The sequence below is a fragment of the Sebastes fasciatus genome, chromosome 15 (genome assembly GCF_043250625.1).
Source record: "Sebastes fasciatus isolate fSebFas1 chromosome 15, fSebFas1.pri, whole genome shotgun sequence".
NCBI lineage: Eukaryota > Metazoa > Chordata > Actinopteri > Perciformes > Sebastidae > Sebastes > Sebastes fasciatus.
The window spans coordinates 2,091,145-2,107,095 of NC_133809.1; the positions used below are offsets into that span (position 1 = coordinate 2,091,145).

The following is a 15,951-nucleotide window of genomic DNA, read 5'->3' on the forward strand; positions in this document are numbered from 1 at the left end:
CGCTAAGGCAACAGTTTGGGTCCATGTCTACTTCCTGTCAGCTGATGTTATTTACATACACTGCAACAGGAAATAAACTGGAACACATTTAGAATATTTACGTTTAAAACCATGTAATGGTCTAAATATGGTATATTTGTGACATCACAAATGCACAGAAATCTAAATGGCTTGTTTCAAACGCACAATTTCTGAATACGGGCTGTGTGTATTTCTCCGTATATTGAGCGTTTTGATAGTTTAACAGTATTTATAAAGCACTTAAACCTGCTTTATAACATAAAAGACATGGAAATCTCACTTTTTATAATATGGGTCCTTTAACAAAATTGTGTGTTAGTGTTAGTCGAGTAAGTAGCAAATGTCCTTAGAGTTGGACACGCCCTAAATGCACTATAGATGGTTTAAATAGGGCCCTATATCTTTAGACTTTATGAATACTTATATCTACTGTTATAATTGTTAGAGAGATGACAGGAGCATGGATGGTGCATCTTACTGTATACTGGTCCTCAGATAATTCGTTTCTTATCTAACCACAACCAAACTGTGACCCAGACCTTAATAAAATGCTGTTTTATCCGGGGAACAAATAATAAAAGGAGAGATCAGTTTATGCTGATATCAAAGTTTGTGCTTTGTTCCGGAGTTGATGCTCATTTCACAAAACATCTCAACACTCTCGTGTCAGGTTGTAAAGACACACTGCAGCTTCAATCACAGCACCATCTGTCTTTCACGCTGCATCTTAGCATCGAATCAGCCGGTGACATGCTCAGCGAGTGTAACAGTGCGTCAGCTGACTGCCTGCAGTGCAGAATGAAGGATGTAAAGTGTAAATGTCAGAGCGCTCTAACCTGCTGCTCTCCCAGCTCTCTCTTCAGTCGGTTCTGCCACTGCAGCGCCTGCATCACGATCGCCTCCCACCTCCTCTCCAGGTTGATCGACAGCAGCTGCAGGGCCTCCCGGTGCTGCTCCGCCTCTGGGCCCACCTCCGCCATGGGGCCCGACTGTCCCAGAGGTGGGGGAACAGTTTTGTCAGAATTATAAAAGCTATTATCATGCAAATCATATGATTAAATGTTGACAATGTACAATGATATAACTCCTCTCTTCAAGGTTATGCTGTTTCATGAGGGTTTGGCACAGATTCTCCACCAGATCATGAAGGAAATTAAGGTCATTTTAACATTTTTGAGGTAAATATTTGGTATTTTTTTCTTAAAAATGTAATAAAAGGAATACATTTCTTTTACTGGTGCCAGTTTATAGTATGTGTTGAGTTTAAAATATTCTTTGTCGGGTCAGTTGTGATGTGATTTTATTTGTTTTACCCACCTGGCTCTGTTGCAGCAGCTTCTGGCAGAGTTTAAGAACGGAGGCGACTCCTCGGCGTCGGGCTTTCACCTCCGAACACAGAGACTGGAGGGTGACACGAAAAGAAGAAAAAGGTCAACAAAACGCATGAAATATTCAAATTATTATAATTCAGATACAAAAACAACAATTTTAAGCTCGTGAAACATCTTCTACAGTTCGTGTCGCTGTCTGGCAGCACAAAGTCACGTGTTTTACATTTCTAGCTTGTTAAACAGAAATGCAAGAACACAGTTTTTATGTGCACTTTCACTTTCAGTTTCACCTCCAAATAAAGAGATTAAATAAACTGGATGAACTTTCCAACCTGTCTGATCATCTGATTGCTCTTGTTTCGATTAATTCGGTGAGTAAAATATTATTAAAAATGACAGAAATGATGGAAAAAACTATGAAAATGAGACCAAAGTTGTAAAAACGGAATAATCCTTTAAACCAAAGTAAGAAACAAACAAAGTTAAAGATGTATTTAATCCTCTCATCAACATGGGAGTGGTCGAATATGCTTGCTTTATGCAAATGTATGTATATATTTATTATTGTAAATCAATTATCAACACAAAACAATGACAGATATTGTCCAGAAACCCTCACAGGTACTGCATTTAGCATAAAACAATACGCTCAGATCATAACATGGCAAACTGCAGCCCAACAGGCAACAACAGCTGTCAGTGTGTCAGTGTGCTGACTTGACTATGACTTGCCCCAAACTGCATGTGATTATCATAAAGACATGGTTTGTACCGATGGATTCATTAGGTTTTCTAGTTTCACATGATATTTTTTTTTTTTTTTTTTTTTTAGATATATTCTTTTGTATTTTTATATTTTTGAGAATTCATTTTTAGGATTTATTTCCCATTTAAAAAAAATATATTTTAGTATTTTTAAGATTGTTTTTTGTGTGTTTTTGAGATTTGTCTCCTGCATGTAATATATATATTTTTAGATTTTTAAAGTTTTCTTTTTAGATTTCATTTTTAGATTTGTAATACTTTCTTTCCATTTTTTTAAAATTTATTTTATTATTTTGAAGATTAATTTTGTGTGTGTTTTTGAGCTTTAAAACTGAGCAGCTTTAGAACTACAACCTAAAGATTAAAGAACTAGTATGACATGGTTGGAACCAATGGATTCCTCAGGTTTTCTAGTATCATATATATATACATATATATATATAGAGAGCTAAAAATCACAAGTTACTTCAATGCCTTAAAGAAATTAGTGACGTTAAAACGAATTTGCGTTATGATCGCGTTAACTTTGACAGCCCTAGTTTCTATTCATCTTCCCAGTCCGCCACAGTTCGCTGCAGTTAAATTCAGGTCACTCACAACAACTAATCAGCATAAAGTCAAATTCAGCACACAGATCCTTGATCAGCACTAACAGTGCATAAAATAAATGACAACAGCCGATATCCCCCTCTGCTCTCCTCTCTGCTGCGGCTGTCTAATAAATGCAGAAAAGGGGGGAAAAGAAACACAAGGATTGGCAGTGCCTATTATAAATCACTATATGCTGATGAGTTTCCACACCCAAAGGTCAGCGAGTGTGTGTGTGTTTGCATGTTTGAATGTTTACTCATGCAGGCGTGTGCACAAGTGTGTGTGTGTGTGTGCAAACATATGCATGTATTTGTGAGTGTGTGTGACAGCATAGATGGGACCGCCTTACTCCTCTGCAGCGGGGACCAAACACGTCCAAGCCCCAAACTATTTATGCTAATCCTGCCCGCTCGCTGAAAAGCACTTCCTTCACATTTTCTTTACATTTTTCCAATAAATATTAAACACTATTACAATGAAATGGGATTCTCTTACTCTCTCTCTCTCTCTCTTTCCTGCACACACACTCACTCACTCAACTCTTCTTCTTCTTCTTCTGTCTTTCATCTCCTCGTTCTCGCTCTCTTCAGTTTAGCATATTTGTGGCTCGCTGTTGTCTAAACAGGAGATGAGGATGCAGAATACAGCAGACGGGATCAAGAGGACAAGCCCGGTGTGTGTTTGGGAGGTTGCAGGTAAATTTATTCCAAACAGGAGGTGTGTGTGTGTGTGTGTGTGTGTGTGTGTGTGTGTGTTACGTTGAAGGAGGAGGCTCGAAACAACAACAAAACGAGTGATACTCGCTCTGCGCCCAAATAAGTGCGGCAGACGGCGAGGAGCGAGCACGGGAAGATGAATTCAACTAGATTGAAGCTGGAACAATAATTCAGCGTTCGGTCATAGCTCTGAAATCTGCTCTACAAAGTCTGCTTCAACAACAGGAAGTAGAACTGAGGAATGCTTTGAGTATAAATAGGAGCTGGTGAAGACGAGTCAGATGTTGGGAGTGTTTGTAGAATCTGATTTCATCCACTTAGACAGAATAACTTTGACATCACAGTCAGCAAACATGGCAACACATGACAGCAGCTTAACGGGCTGTCAGACGGACATGATTCACTTTAATATATAATCAATACAGGCCGCCTACTGGCTGACACCCAAACTGTGTTTTTACACTATTTTCTATTTTCATTTATTGTGAATTGGGCTCTGAGCGCTGCCAAAATACTTCTAGTGCACATCAGTACTGTGGTTGGACGCTTCAGACGGAGGACTGAAGCTGCTTCCTCCGGTTGGAGAGATAAATAGCGACAAAAACATTGCCCGAAAATGAAGCGAGGATAAGATCAGTGTAGGACGTTGATGATATGCGACTGATTGGTTAACCTGATCTCATGGGAAGGAGTACAAATAGCACAACATTTTCAGGATATTCCGCGTGTCATGATAACGCATTTTAGGCTTTTCTGGGCATCTATACGCCACAGTGTTAACGTTGGGAAACAGCTTTTCCCGTGTCATTTAACGCCACGTCGTTACCGTGAAACGCTCGCGGTTATGTTGAGGCAACAAAACCACCTAGTGAGGTTTAGGAAAAACATCATGGTTGGGCTTAAAATAAGTACGTAAACTAAGTAAAATATGTACGTAAACACGTCACAAACATCGTCACCTTTGGACAAAAACAGCGGTTGAAAGTCCTGTGTTTGTTGGACCCATCCACCTCCACCAGTCTTTATTCTACGTCACTAGCATATTCATGCAGGATGTGTTTACATTGCAGTCAGTACAGACTACATGGCGTGAACAAGCCAAAAGCAAGAATGGCGTTGTTATTAGACGTGAAATGATTTACAAATTGCTGTGTTATTGATACGCCATTTAGTGAGACCGGGTTGGTTTGGTTAAGGCAACGTAAAACAAAAAAAACAGAGCGACGTTGCAATTCAGTCTAATGATTTAGCTCGTTAAATGTAGAGTTTGTGACCACGAGGAGTAGTACGGAGAATACTCTCACATGGGCGATGCTAGTTTGATGCTGTTCCACTCATGTAACAACTCTGAAATATCCAAATATTCATCTTTGCAAATGTTTCAAGAGGAAGTTAATGCATTCAGAGGATTTGTTAGGCCTCAAGGAAACACAATATGTTTAGCCAAGAAATTAATGTGCACATAACTTTGTTTGTTTACAAGAAAACTACACGAGAAAACAGACTTGAGTCCACTTCTGTTTGGTTAGTGAACGGGCCACTATTTGAGATTTTACGGTATTTTAGTTTTAGTTTTTTTTACCACCGCGTGGTTTCCCTGTTTTGTCTCCATAAAAAGCATTTTAAAAACACATTTTCAGTGGAGAGGACAAGTTTGAATACTGATAAATATCATTTTTTATCACCATAATCAGTGTGATGGATGCAGTTTGGTCAGCTTCAGATAGCAAAAAGTATTTTTCCTGAGAGTTTATTTTCAGACGGAGAGGAGAGAGAGAGAGAATCCTAAGTCTCTATTGTTTCTGCACTGCTGGTTTTTATGCACTGATCCCTCTCTCTCTCTCTCTCTCTCTCTCTCTCTCTCTCTCTCTCTCTCTCTCTCTCTCCCTCTCTCTCTCTCTCTCTCTCTCTCTCACTCTCTCCCCCTCTCTCTCTCTCTCTCTCTCTCTCTCTCTCTCTCTCTCTCTCTCTCTCCGGCGGGTCGAGCCTGGCTGGGCCCATATTGACTCAGAGGGCTCTACAGACACAGTCGGACAAATATTTGCTAAAAAGCTTTTCTTCCAAAATACATGGAAAGCCGTAGAGTGGCTGCAGAGAAAGAGAAAGAGAAAGAGACGGAGGATGTAGATATAGAGGGAGGGATGAGATGGACAGAAAAGCCGAAAAACAAGTGCGAGAGATAGGTCGATGGAGAAGAAGAGGAAGAGGAGAGGTAGAGTGAAAAGAGACAGAAGATTAAAGTGAGTTACAAAGAAACTGGGAGATAAAGAAGGATAGAAAAGATGAAGACAGAGAGCAACAGAAAGACAGAAACAACAAGCGAGAGAGACGGGAAATTAAAAACACATGAAAATCATTTAATCTTCTGATCAACAAAACTTTGGTTTATGCAGAAAAAAGGGAGGAGTGTGTCCAGTACGGTGACCTCAGGGTTGCATCTCTGCTTTTTGCAGACGATGTGCTGATGTTCTATTAAAATTTCACACAGAATGTGAATATTACACGTCGAAAAAGCGTTATACTTTTCCGGTCAATTCTTCTGAGCTTTCGCACCGTGAATAAAGGCATCAACCAATCACGTTGTGCAGAACGGGTTGAGTTGCGTATATATTTATAAAACAACAACACGGAGGCTTTGTAGTCTGAACCAAGACGGCAAACCTCTTTTCAACCTTGACAAAGGCAGCGCAGACCACATCCACTCCTTCCGTTCTTACCTTTCACAATAAAAGCCCTAGACATATAGTATTCGCAGGCGAGTATTTCACATTCAGTATTCAGGCCTTAAGATGAAGCAAGAGATCGACAGGTGCATTGGTACCACGTCAACACTAATACCGACGTTGTACTAACTACACTGTTGTGGTGAAACACATGACCTTGAATAGGAACCAAAAAACCTGAGACTGTGGATACAAGCCGCCTTAATTTCCTTGGGAAGGTGTTTCGCTCATCCTCAAAGACCAGGAGAGGAACTCAGACATCCAGAAGGTGCTCTGAGTAGAACCACTGCTCCTTCATGTTGAAAGACACGAGTTGAGGTCTTTAAGAATCTGATCAGGGTTTCTCCTGATCGTAGCCTCCTCCCGATTACACCTGGTAATACCCCGGATCCTCCGGAGGAGCTGGATAATGTGGCTAGAAAGAAGGGCGTCTAGGTAACCTCACTGGATGGTTTCTAGTGGACAAATTGGGGGTTCTTTGAGTCGTTATTACAGCTTAACTAGAACCAAAGAACCCTGGTGAGAACCCTCATCCGTCTCTGGGTGTGATGTTGTTTCTGTCTTCTGTGTCCGTCGTTTCTCTATGTGGTCAAACTCAAGGTCGACCAGCAGGAGACTCACAAAAACAACAAGTGATGTCTTTATCTCTCTCTCTCTCTCTCTCTCTCTCTCTCTCTCTCTTCATGTATTTCTCTGTCTGTCACTCAACATCCTGTCAGGAAGAGGTGACCGACTCGGGATAAACAAAAAGAAGAGGATCTGCTCTCCTCTTTCTTTAATTCCCCCTTCACTCTCTCTCTCTCTCTCTCTCTCTCTCTATCTCTCTCTCCCACTCCATGCCCTCCTCTATCTCTCTCACTCTTAAATCTCCCTCTCCTAAAAACAAAATCCTCTTAACTCTCCTCCACCTCCTCATCTCCACAATCTAATTACCGAGACCTGCCGTGAAGAGAGGGATGGAGGGAGGGAGGGAGGGAGGAGAGGATAGAGGAGAGTGGAGGTTGTTAGTGTGGCTGCTCTGTCAGTGGTTTTAAACAGTAAAGCACTTTGAAAAGAGAGACTAGGACTGGACAACATCTGAAATGGACCGATACTATAACTGAAATCAAAACAAGTGTTAAAACACGGTTTCCTTCTGAAGCTTAAGAAGCTAAGCTTTGCCTAAATAAAACAACTCAGAAATGGTCCGATCAATAAATACTAGACTATAAATCTGCCGAGATATTCAACGCCATCGTTTTCATTATTTAGTGCGACACATTTCACTTCATACCAAAGAAGTATTGAACATTGTTGGGCAGCCTGAAGGCCTTTACACATCGGGGGGGCGTGACGAATAAACGACACAAAAATGTGAAATACTCGCCTGTGAATACTAAATTATATGTCATGGGCTTTTATTGTGAAAAGTAAAAGAGGAAGGAATGGATCTGGTCTGCGCAGTTTTGTTGTATGGGAACGTATTTTTTTTTCTGCCAAGGAAGAACCCTTTAAATTCTGGCAGCTGGATTCTCACGATATCATGAGATCACATGAAAATCTGTCTCGTCAGGCTTCAAGCAAGAGTTTGATTGACGGATGGTTCATCCAATCACCTGCTGAGTATTTTCGATAGTGTCTGCCCTTTTCCAAACAGTTTCTAATGACGGCGAGATAGGACATTTGGCTTTGGCAGAGGTCTGCGCTCTCTGACTGCCGTTCTGGCTCACACATTTGTATAGTTCATATAAGTGTCTGATCTGCCACATCATGGTTTAGGTTTGGTTAAGTTTAAGCCCAAAAATGACTTTAAATGCCTTCAAACTTGTGGATCTGTTACTCAAACTGGACTTCCTGGATCATCATTTACTCTCTCACTGGTACCTGAAGCAACAAGCAACAACTAATGCAGCCTTTTAAAGTTCTTTTAACACACATGAAGCAATCTTATACAAACTAAAAGACAGGAAAAGACGATGAGCAATATAGAGCGGCAGAAAGAGAGAGACAAACAACTGACAGAGAATAAAAACAACTGAGAGAAGGGACAAGAAGGAAAGAGGACAAGGACAAACTCCTGCGAGGAGAGACAGAAATAAAGAGAGAGAGGGAGGGGAGACGGATTTTGTGTGCGTGCGCGGTGACCCAGTGGATATTTCAATCAATTACCATTAATTAGAAATCTCTGATTAATTCTATTTGTTGATTAAGTCAATTAAAACCACAAGCACTCGTTATCGCACAACGAGCCTAATGAATTCCTGTCGACAATTTGTTCCCACACACATATTCCCTCTGCTGCTGCTAATACCGCCTACAGCTAACCAAACTTTGTCGTTTGCATATACTCTTCCCTCATCTCTCCCTCTTTTCTCTCCTCGTCTGACATTTCATGTCTTCCTTCCTGCACTCTTTCACTCCATCCATTCGCTGTCTCACGGTTACTTCTTAATTTCTTTGTTCCAGTTTCTTCTATCTGACCGGCTGAAAAGTTAAAGTACGACCACAGTCGGCCTCTGGAGGTTTGTTCAAGAGCACCGTGTCACTGAGCGGGAGGAGTGTTCAGAAATCACTTCCTTCAGGGTTTCGGAGGCATAAATCTTTCACTCGCAGCCTTGTCCTCTCACCTCAAGGCTAGGGATTCCCAAACCGAGCTCCTCCACCTGGACTGGAAGTACAGTAAACATGGTTGCACACCAAATCTGCAACCTCACTCCCTCCTGAGATTCTAAGGTTTGTTTTGGAGAGAAACTCACTTTGCCAGTAAAATACCAGCGAAGGGCACGAAATGAAGTCAAAGGATTAAAACCTCAAGGATCTTTCTCCTGTAGACACAGTTCAGTATGTATGGGATTAGCTGCTGTGGTTTGCTGTGTTACATTTTCACCTATTGTTATATACATATTGTTGTTTTGAGTGTGTTGGGTTTCTCCCAGTGACGTGAGAGGTCAGGAAGTGGTCGCTCATTTCCTCTTTTTCGTTTGTCTCATCTTTTCTGAGCGCTGGCCATTTTGAAAGTTTACTGACGGGACGAAGTTGCCGTGACGTCAGCCATTGGTTTGTGGAGTGCGGTTTTGAAGCCTCGAGTTCGGCATTTTGGCCGTCGCCATCTTGGTTTTTGGCCGTAGTCATCAGTTTTTGGCCGTCGCCATCTTGGTTTTGGGCCATCACCATCTTGGTTTTTGGCCGTAGCCATCTTGGTTTTGGGCCATCACCATCTTGGTTTTGGGCCATCACCATCTTGGTTTTGGGCCATCACCATCTTGGTTTTTGGCCGTAGCCATCTTGGTTTTGGGCCATCGCCATCTTGGTTTTTGGCCGTCGCCATCTTGTTTTTTTGCCGTCGGCATCTTGGTTTTTGGCCATCACATTCTTGGTTGTTTGCCGTCACCATCTTGGTTTTTGGTCGTCGGCATCTTGGTTTTTTGCCGTCGGCATCTTGTGTTTTGCTGTCACCATTCGTTGTACGACGAAAACATGGACAACTCCCAGACCGGACAACGCCGTGGTAGCGACCTGTCAATCATAAGGTAGCCCCGCCCCTTCAGCATCCCCTGCTTTATGGTCTATCTGACTCTAAATGGGACCATCATTTACTAAATGAACATCATGCTGTATTGAAGAAGACTTGAAACTAGAGATTGAGACCATAAACTCATGTTTACAATGTTTACTGAGGGAATAAATCAAGAGAGAAGTATCCAAACAACTATAGAATATGTCTCCGGGGATTCTTAGTGATCCAGGTAATACAACATCTAGAAGGATGTCCACTCATCCAAGAGGCTTCTGTCCATATACGTGTACTGTATCTTATCTTGGGATGGATTTATAAGCTGAATATGAATATATCAAAGACTCCAAAGTGTTTTCATGTCGGACCTCAGTGACCGTCGCTTCTTTAAAAACATCATCTGACTTTTCTTTGCTGATGTGCTCTGTATGATTTTGTAAGACTTCTTGGAACGGGTCACACGACATTATGCAGTGAAACTTGATGCCCTGCCTCCGCTGACCCAGAATCCATCTGTTTCCCGCTCTACGCTTTTTAACATCACACATAAATGGGGTCTGAAAGTCAGCGGGATTCGTTAAGGGCTTTTAGAGCAATTCACTGAAAATGGAAGCAGACAATAAAGTAAGATGTAGCTCTCCCACTCACTCCACCGCCCTGTTTGTGACATTTATGGCGAGAAACCTGGCAACCTGGATGCATTAACATATCAATTTAGTGCTCTGACAAAGTGAGAGCTCGACTCCGCAGTGAGACATTTATCTTTCCATTTTTGGATTTCTCCAGAGTGACTCATGAAGAGGTCAGAGGTCACACAGTCATGTTGTAGTGATCCTATAAGATAGAGAAACAATGTGGAGGTGTTTTTCTCCAGCGTTACAAAACAGTGACACCTTTTAGTAAATATGGTAGCAGATATGAACACATAACATCTGACTGACGCATTCTGAGTCAATAATCACATCATTCTGCTCGTATATACTCAAGAAAAGTAAGTACCTCGACTTTGTACGTAAGCACAGTACTTGAGTTAATGTACTTAGTTACATTTGACCACTGCCCAAAGCATGATGGGAACTCCATCCATCCATCCATCCATCCATCTTCAACCTCTTATCCGGGGTCGGGTCGCAGGGGCAACAGCGGAGGACCCCAAACTTCCCTTTCCCGGGCCACATTAACCAGCTCTGACTGGGGGATCCCGAGGCCTTCCCAGGCCAGTGTGGAGATATAATCTCTCCACCTAGTCCTGGGTCTTCCCCGTGGTCTCCTCCCAGCTGGTCGTGCCTGGAACACCTCCCAAGGGAGGCGTCCAGGGGGCATCCGTACTAGATGCCCGAACCACCTCAACTGGCTCCTTTCGACGCAAAGAAGCAGCGGCTCTACTCCGAGTCCCTCACGGACGACTGAGCTTCTCACCCTATCTCTAAGGGAGACGCCAGCCACCCTCCTGAGGAAACCCATTTCGTCTGCTTGTACCCGATGGGAGCTGTAGTGCCAAAAAACTTGATCCAAATTAAATGAAAATAAAGAACAAATAAAGAAAAAGGAAACATTGAGAGGGAAACAACGGAAGCTGAGCTCAGACGTGTCGTAACTCTGCTTTAAAAACATCCGTTCAGTCTTTTGATTAAAGGAAACAGCGTTCATGTGAAAGTCAAAATGGATGACTGCTGACATCATCAGCTCTTATTGATTATTGTAAGTTATTAGCCAAAGTCCTTTTTCCGCCGCCGCTCGACGTGCGGCGACGTTTCAGGGATGAAAGCTCGACTGTTAAAATATTCATCAGCAGTAAACAAATGGAGGTTATATGAAGTCTCCGTGAGTGGAAGCATTTACTGTTCTCACTAATGCAGCCGACTTAAAACGCTGCTATCAATAAAAAACAATCTCCTTCTGTCTGTCTGCATTTCTCTGCATATTCCTCTTTTCAACTCTTCAACCCTCTCATCCGTCTCTTTCTTTCTTTCTTTCTGCGTCTCACTTTACAGGCTTGTTTTTCCCTCTCTGATCACTCTCTCCATCTTTCCCTCGCTCAGTTTCCAGTTGTTCCTGCTCTCTTCCTTTACTTCTATCTTCTCTATCTCCATCTCTCACCTCGTCTCTATCCCTGGTTTTGTCTCTTCCTTCTGTTTTAGCAGATGAAAGTGATTTTCTCCTCCGTCTTTATTTGTCTCTCTCTCCTGACTCGTGTCTCCAGGGCCGCGTTTAGCTTTCTATCACAGGTATCACGACTGGAATAAACGTTAGGCTCCTAGTCGGTCAAACATCTGGTTATGGTAACACATGTTAAGCCTTTCATCTCCCCTACTGTGCCTCCTCCGTAGAAGCTGTAGAACTCTCAGTGGTTTTGTTTGTCCTCATGTTAGCCCGGTAGCAGCAGTAAGAACACAGAGCACCGTTACTACAGTGAAAACCATGCACCTCCAAATTGTTGATTTAGATTTTTTCAGGTCAAATGAATTAATAAATGTTCCTTTATGGGTCCAGAACGTTCTCCTGCTTCTTTAGCTAAATAAGCCACTTGATTGTCTAAAAACATGTGTTGTCACAACGCTGAAAAAAACACAACTCTTAGCTTAAGATGATATTTTGTTTTTAAAGGACGGTGATGACATGCAGATCAATCATGACAGACTCGAGAGGTACTCATGACGGCAGAGAGTTTAAGGTAAGAACTGCACAAATAGCCTCTAATACCCTATAAAGATATATCATTCTTATTATGCTTTTGTGGCCAAAACATATTGATTTTCTCTTCTTAAATGATTTCATTTGAAGTAAGGCCTCAAGAAGTGAAAGTATAGAGAGTTTCACAAGAAAAAAGAAGTTAAAAGAAATGTAATTCTGTTTGTTCCTTCTTCTTCTTTCTTTCTTATCCCTAATCATCTGGCGAGCTGCTGGCCTCATAGCAACACCAACTGGTGCAAGAAATGTTTTTGCAATTTCAGAAAACGGCTTTAGAGTAATTTTGCATCGAGTTCAGCAACATCTTACAGGAGATGTACACATAAAGAAATGCTGTTGTTGCATTTGAATTCTGATTTTGGTCATAATGGAGATGGGATGGCTGTCAAACTGTCTAAAGAGATCCACACTAACATCCACTGCATGGATATTATATTAAACAAACTATTATAGGAAACAGCTGTGATTCTTCATACAGAGCTTTGAGATTGACAAATGTAATTCTGTGCTGTGTTCACTGTAAGCAACGTATCCTCATACAACAGTTCGTACGATATCTTACGATATCTTCCTCTTTTTCATTCGTTTTCCTTCGAATGTCCAGCAACACGTGTCAATTTCTGCTCGTTACAAGAATACAGTCTCTTCAAAATAAAATTCCGTCTTCACAGGAAACAACTTCCTTAGGTTTAAGCAACAAAACTACTTAGATAGGTTTAGGAAAAGATGGTGGTTTGGCTTAAAATAACTCCGGAAGTGCACGTAAGTTAACCGCTGGGACATGAACGGCGGTCTCCTGGTGAAAGTCTGGTGTTTTTTGACCCACCCATCCCCCCCGACCTCCTCCCTACGCTGCGTTTATCGCTCTTCATACATCTTGGTTCACAATTACGTGAATTACCCACAATTTTGTGGAATTCATACTTTTGGTAGGTTTATCTATGAACGGTGGATGAGACCAGCCTGCTGGAAGCTGTATAATGTAGGAACTAAATGAATATGAATATAAATAAAATAAGGACATCAGAGCTCACAGAGTGAAGTTGAATGAAACTAAAATATCAAGTTATCTGGATGAATAGATCAAAAATCAAATGATAATAAACGGCCCTGAATGTCTGGACATTTCTCTCTCTTTTCTGTGTTCATCCCTCTTTCCTCTCTAGCTTCTTCTTCTCTGTCTCCATCATTCTCTCCATCTCTTTCTGTCCGTTTCTTTCTGCATTTTTAGCAGATTAAAGAACTATTTCTTCTCCTTTTCTATCTCTCCTGACCGCTCTGTCTTCTCCTTCCTTGTCACTCTCTCCCTGTCTCTCTCTCTCTCTCTCTCTCTCTCTCTCTTTGTTTCTCAGGACTTTCTTCTCTTTTCCGTCTCTCTTCTGTTTTGATTCTCTCTCTCTCTCTCTCTCTCTCTCTGTCTCCACTCCTTTAAGCAGATGAAAGAGCAGAGTGTTTTCTTCTCCTCCCGAGCAGATGAAGATGAAAGTCTGATCGTGTTTGTTGGTGCCGTTACCGCGGCAACGTCTCACCTGTTTGCTTCGCCTTCAACCCCTAACGAGCAACTCTTAACGAGAAAACACCTCTTCAAAACACCAACGGGCGCACACACACACACACACACACACACACACACACACACACACACACACACACACACACACAGAGAGAGAGCCTGTGTTGTTGGCGGGGAGTCGGTGGATCTTTAATCCTCATCATGCAGCAGGTATCGATATCAGAGCCTCGCTGTCACCTTCTATTAGCTGCCTGAGAGAAGCTGAGGGGGCGATCATATACTGATGGGGGAGGGGGGGGGGTGTAGTTTGTGGACTATAGTGCGTATAGAAGTGATGTCACCTTACGCAGAAGTCACTTCATCAGTGGTAGACACACAATCACACTTGCCAACCATCCCGATTTTCAATTTTGTAGGGGTTTAACCTGCTGCCTCTGTCCTCATTTTCAATATAAACGGTAGAACAATAATTGAGAATGTAGTTAAGTTGTATAGAAACGTCATTTTTAGGTGACAGAGTCGCATTATAATGACAGAAAATGTGGTGAAACCTGGTCCTGGATCTCACTGGGAGCCTCGTCATGTGACGGCAGTTTTAGAGCTTTGGAAACTAAAAACGGTTCAACAGTGTCGGAAATTTATAACCAAATTTACACCATGTGACAAAATGATGCACAATACACTCTCCAACAAGACAGTGCGAGCGCACATAGACGTTTACAAGCTACATACCAAGTTGTATATATTTATTTATCTTAAGCATCATTTTTAAATAAAGTTAAAGGATAGGTTTGTGCTCATAATGTTCCTTTTCCTGCTGGCTGTGAAGCGACTACACTGTAGGTGACAGAGGATCCTCATTCTGTGCAGAAATAAATTACAAAAGCAGCCAAATTAAGTGTGTATCTTTGTCCTGGCAGTCGCGTGCAGGTTTACTGCCAGTGTTTTTTGTCCCGGCAACAAACCTACATGCGACTGCCATGAAATGTCAGGGCTTGATTAACCCACTCGGGGGCCCCGGGGCCAGACTGAACCGTGTGCCCTACTGAGACCCCCGAGGGGTCTGCGGTCCTGGGCCGCTGCCAACGCTTGGCCAGCTGGTAATCCGTTCTCCTATGTAGTTGTCATTCCATTTTCTGTGTTTGTCTGTTTAATCTTTCACTGATGCTGAAATAAGGTAGAAATACTGGAGGATGTCAATCCATTCAAATATCTAATCACGATTAATCACACATTTCTTATCTGTTCAAAATGAACCTTAAAGGGAGATTTGTCAAGTATTTAATCCTCTTATCAACATGGGAGTGGACAAATATGCTGCTTTAATGCAAATGTATGTATATATTTATTATTGTAAATCAATTAACAACACAAAACAATGACAGATATTGATCCAGAAACCCTCACAGGTACTGCATTTAGCATAAAACAATATGCTCAAATCATAACATGGCAAACTGCAGCCCAACAGGCAACAACAGCTGTCAGTGTGTCAGTGTGCTGACTTGACTATGACTTGCCCCAAACTGCATGTGATTATCATAAAGACATGGTTGGTACCGGTGGATTCATTAGGTTTTCTAGTTTCATATGATATATATATATATATTTTTTAGATATATTCTGAGAATTCATTTTTTCATTTTTAAGATTTATTTCCCTTTTTTTTATTATATTTTAGTATTTTTAAGATGTTTTTTTTGTGTTTTTGAGATTTGTCTCCTGCATGTTTTATATATATATATATATATAATTTTATTTTTATTTTTAAAGTTTTATTTTTATATATTTTTTTTAGATTTCATTTTTGTATTTTTAATACATGTTTCCATTTATTTTAATATTTTGAAGATTATTTTTGTGTGTGTTTTTGAGCTTTAAAACTGAGCAGCTACAACATAAAAATCAAAGAACTAGTATGGCATGGTTGGTACCAATGGATTCCTCAGGTTTTCTAGTATCATATGTATATATATAGAGAGAGCTAAAAATCATGTGTCAGTGTGCTGACTTGCCCCAAACTGCATGTGATTATCATAAAGTGGGCATGTCTGTGAAGGCTGGCAACAAATCTAAAAGAAAGGCCCACCTAAAAATAGCAATATCA

The 15,951-nt window shown here is 41.3% G+C and overlaps 1 protein-coding gene across 2 annotated transcripts in view; it reads right to left on the reverse strand.

Moving 5' to 3' along the window:
- akap6 (A kinase (PRKA) anchor protein 6) overlaps window positions 1-15,951 on the reverse strand; it is a 420,277-nt gene that overhangs the window by 224,275 nt on the left and 180,051 nt on the right. For both annotated transcript variants that reach the window (XR_012597348.1, XM_074661221.1), the window contains exons 18-19: window positions 1,339-1,422; window positions 858-1,010 (exon numbers count right to left, since the gene is read on the reverse strand). Coding sequence is in view for 1 of the 2 variants with exons in the window: in XM_074661221.1 (XP_074517322.1) it covers window positions 858-1,010; window positions 1,339-1,422 (237 nt within the window). In the remaining variant the exon portion in view is untranslated. The remainder of the gene's footprint in view (window positions 1-857; window positions 1,011-1,338; window positions 1,423-15,951) is intronic.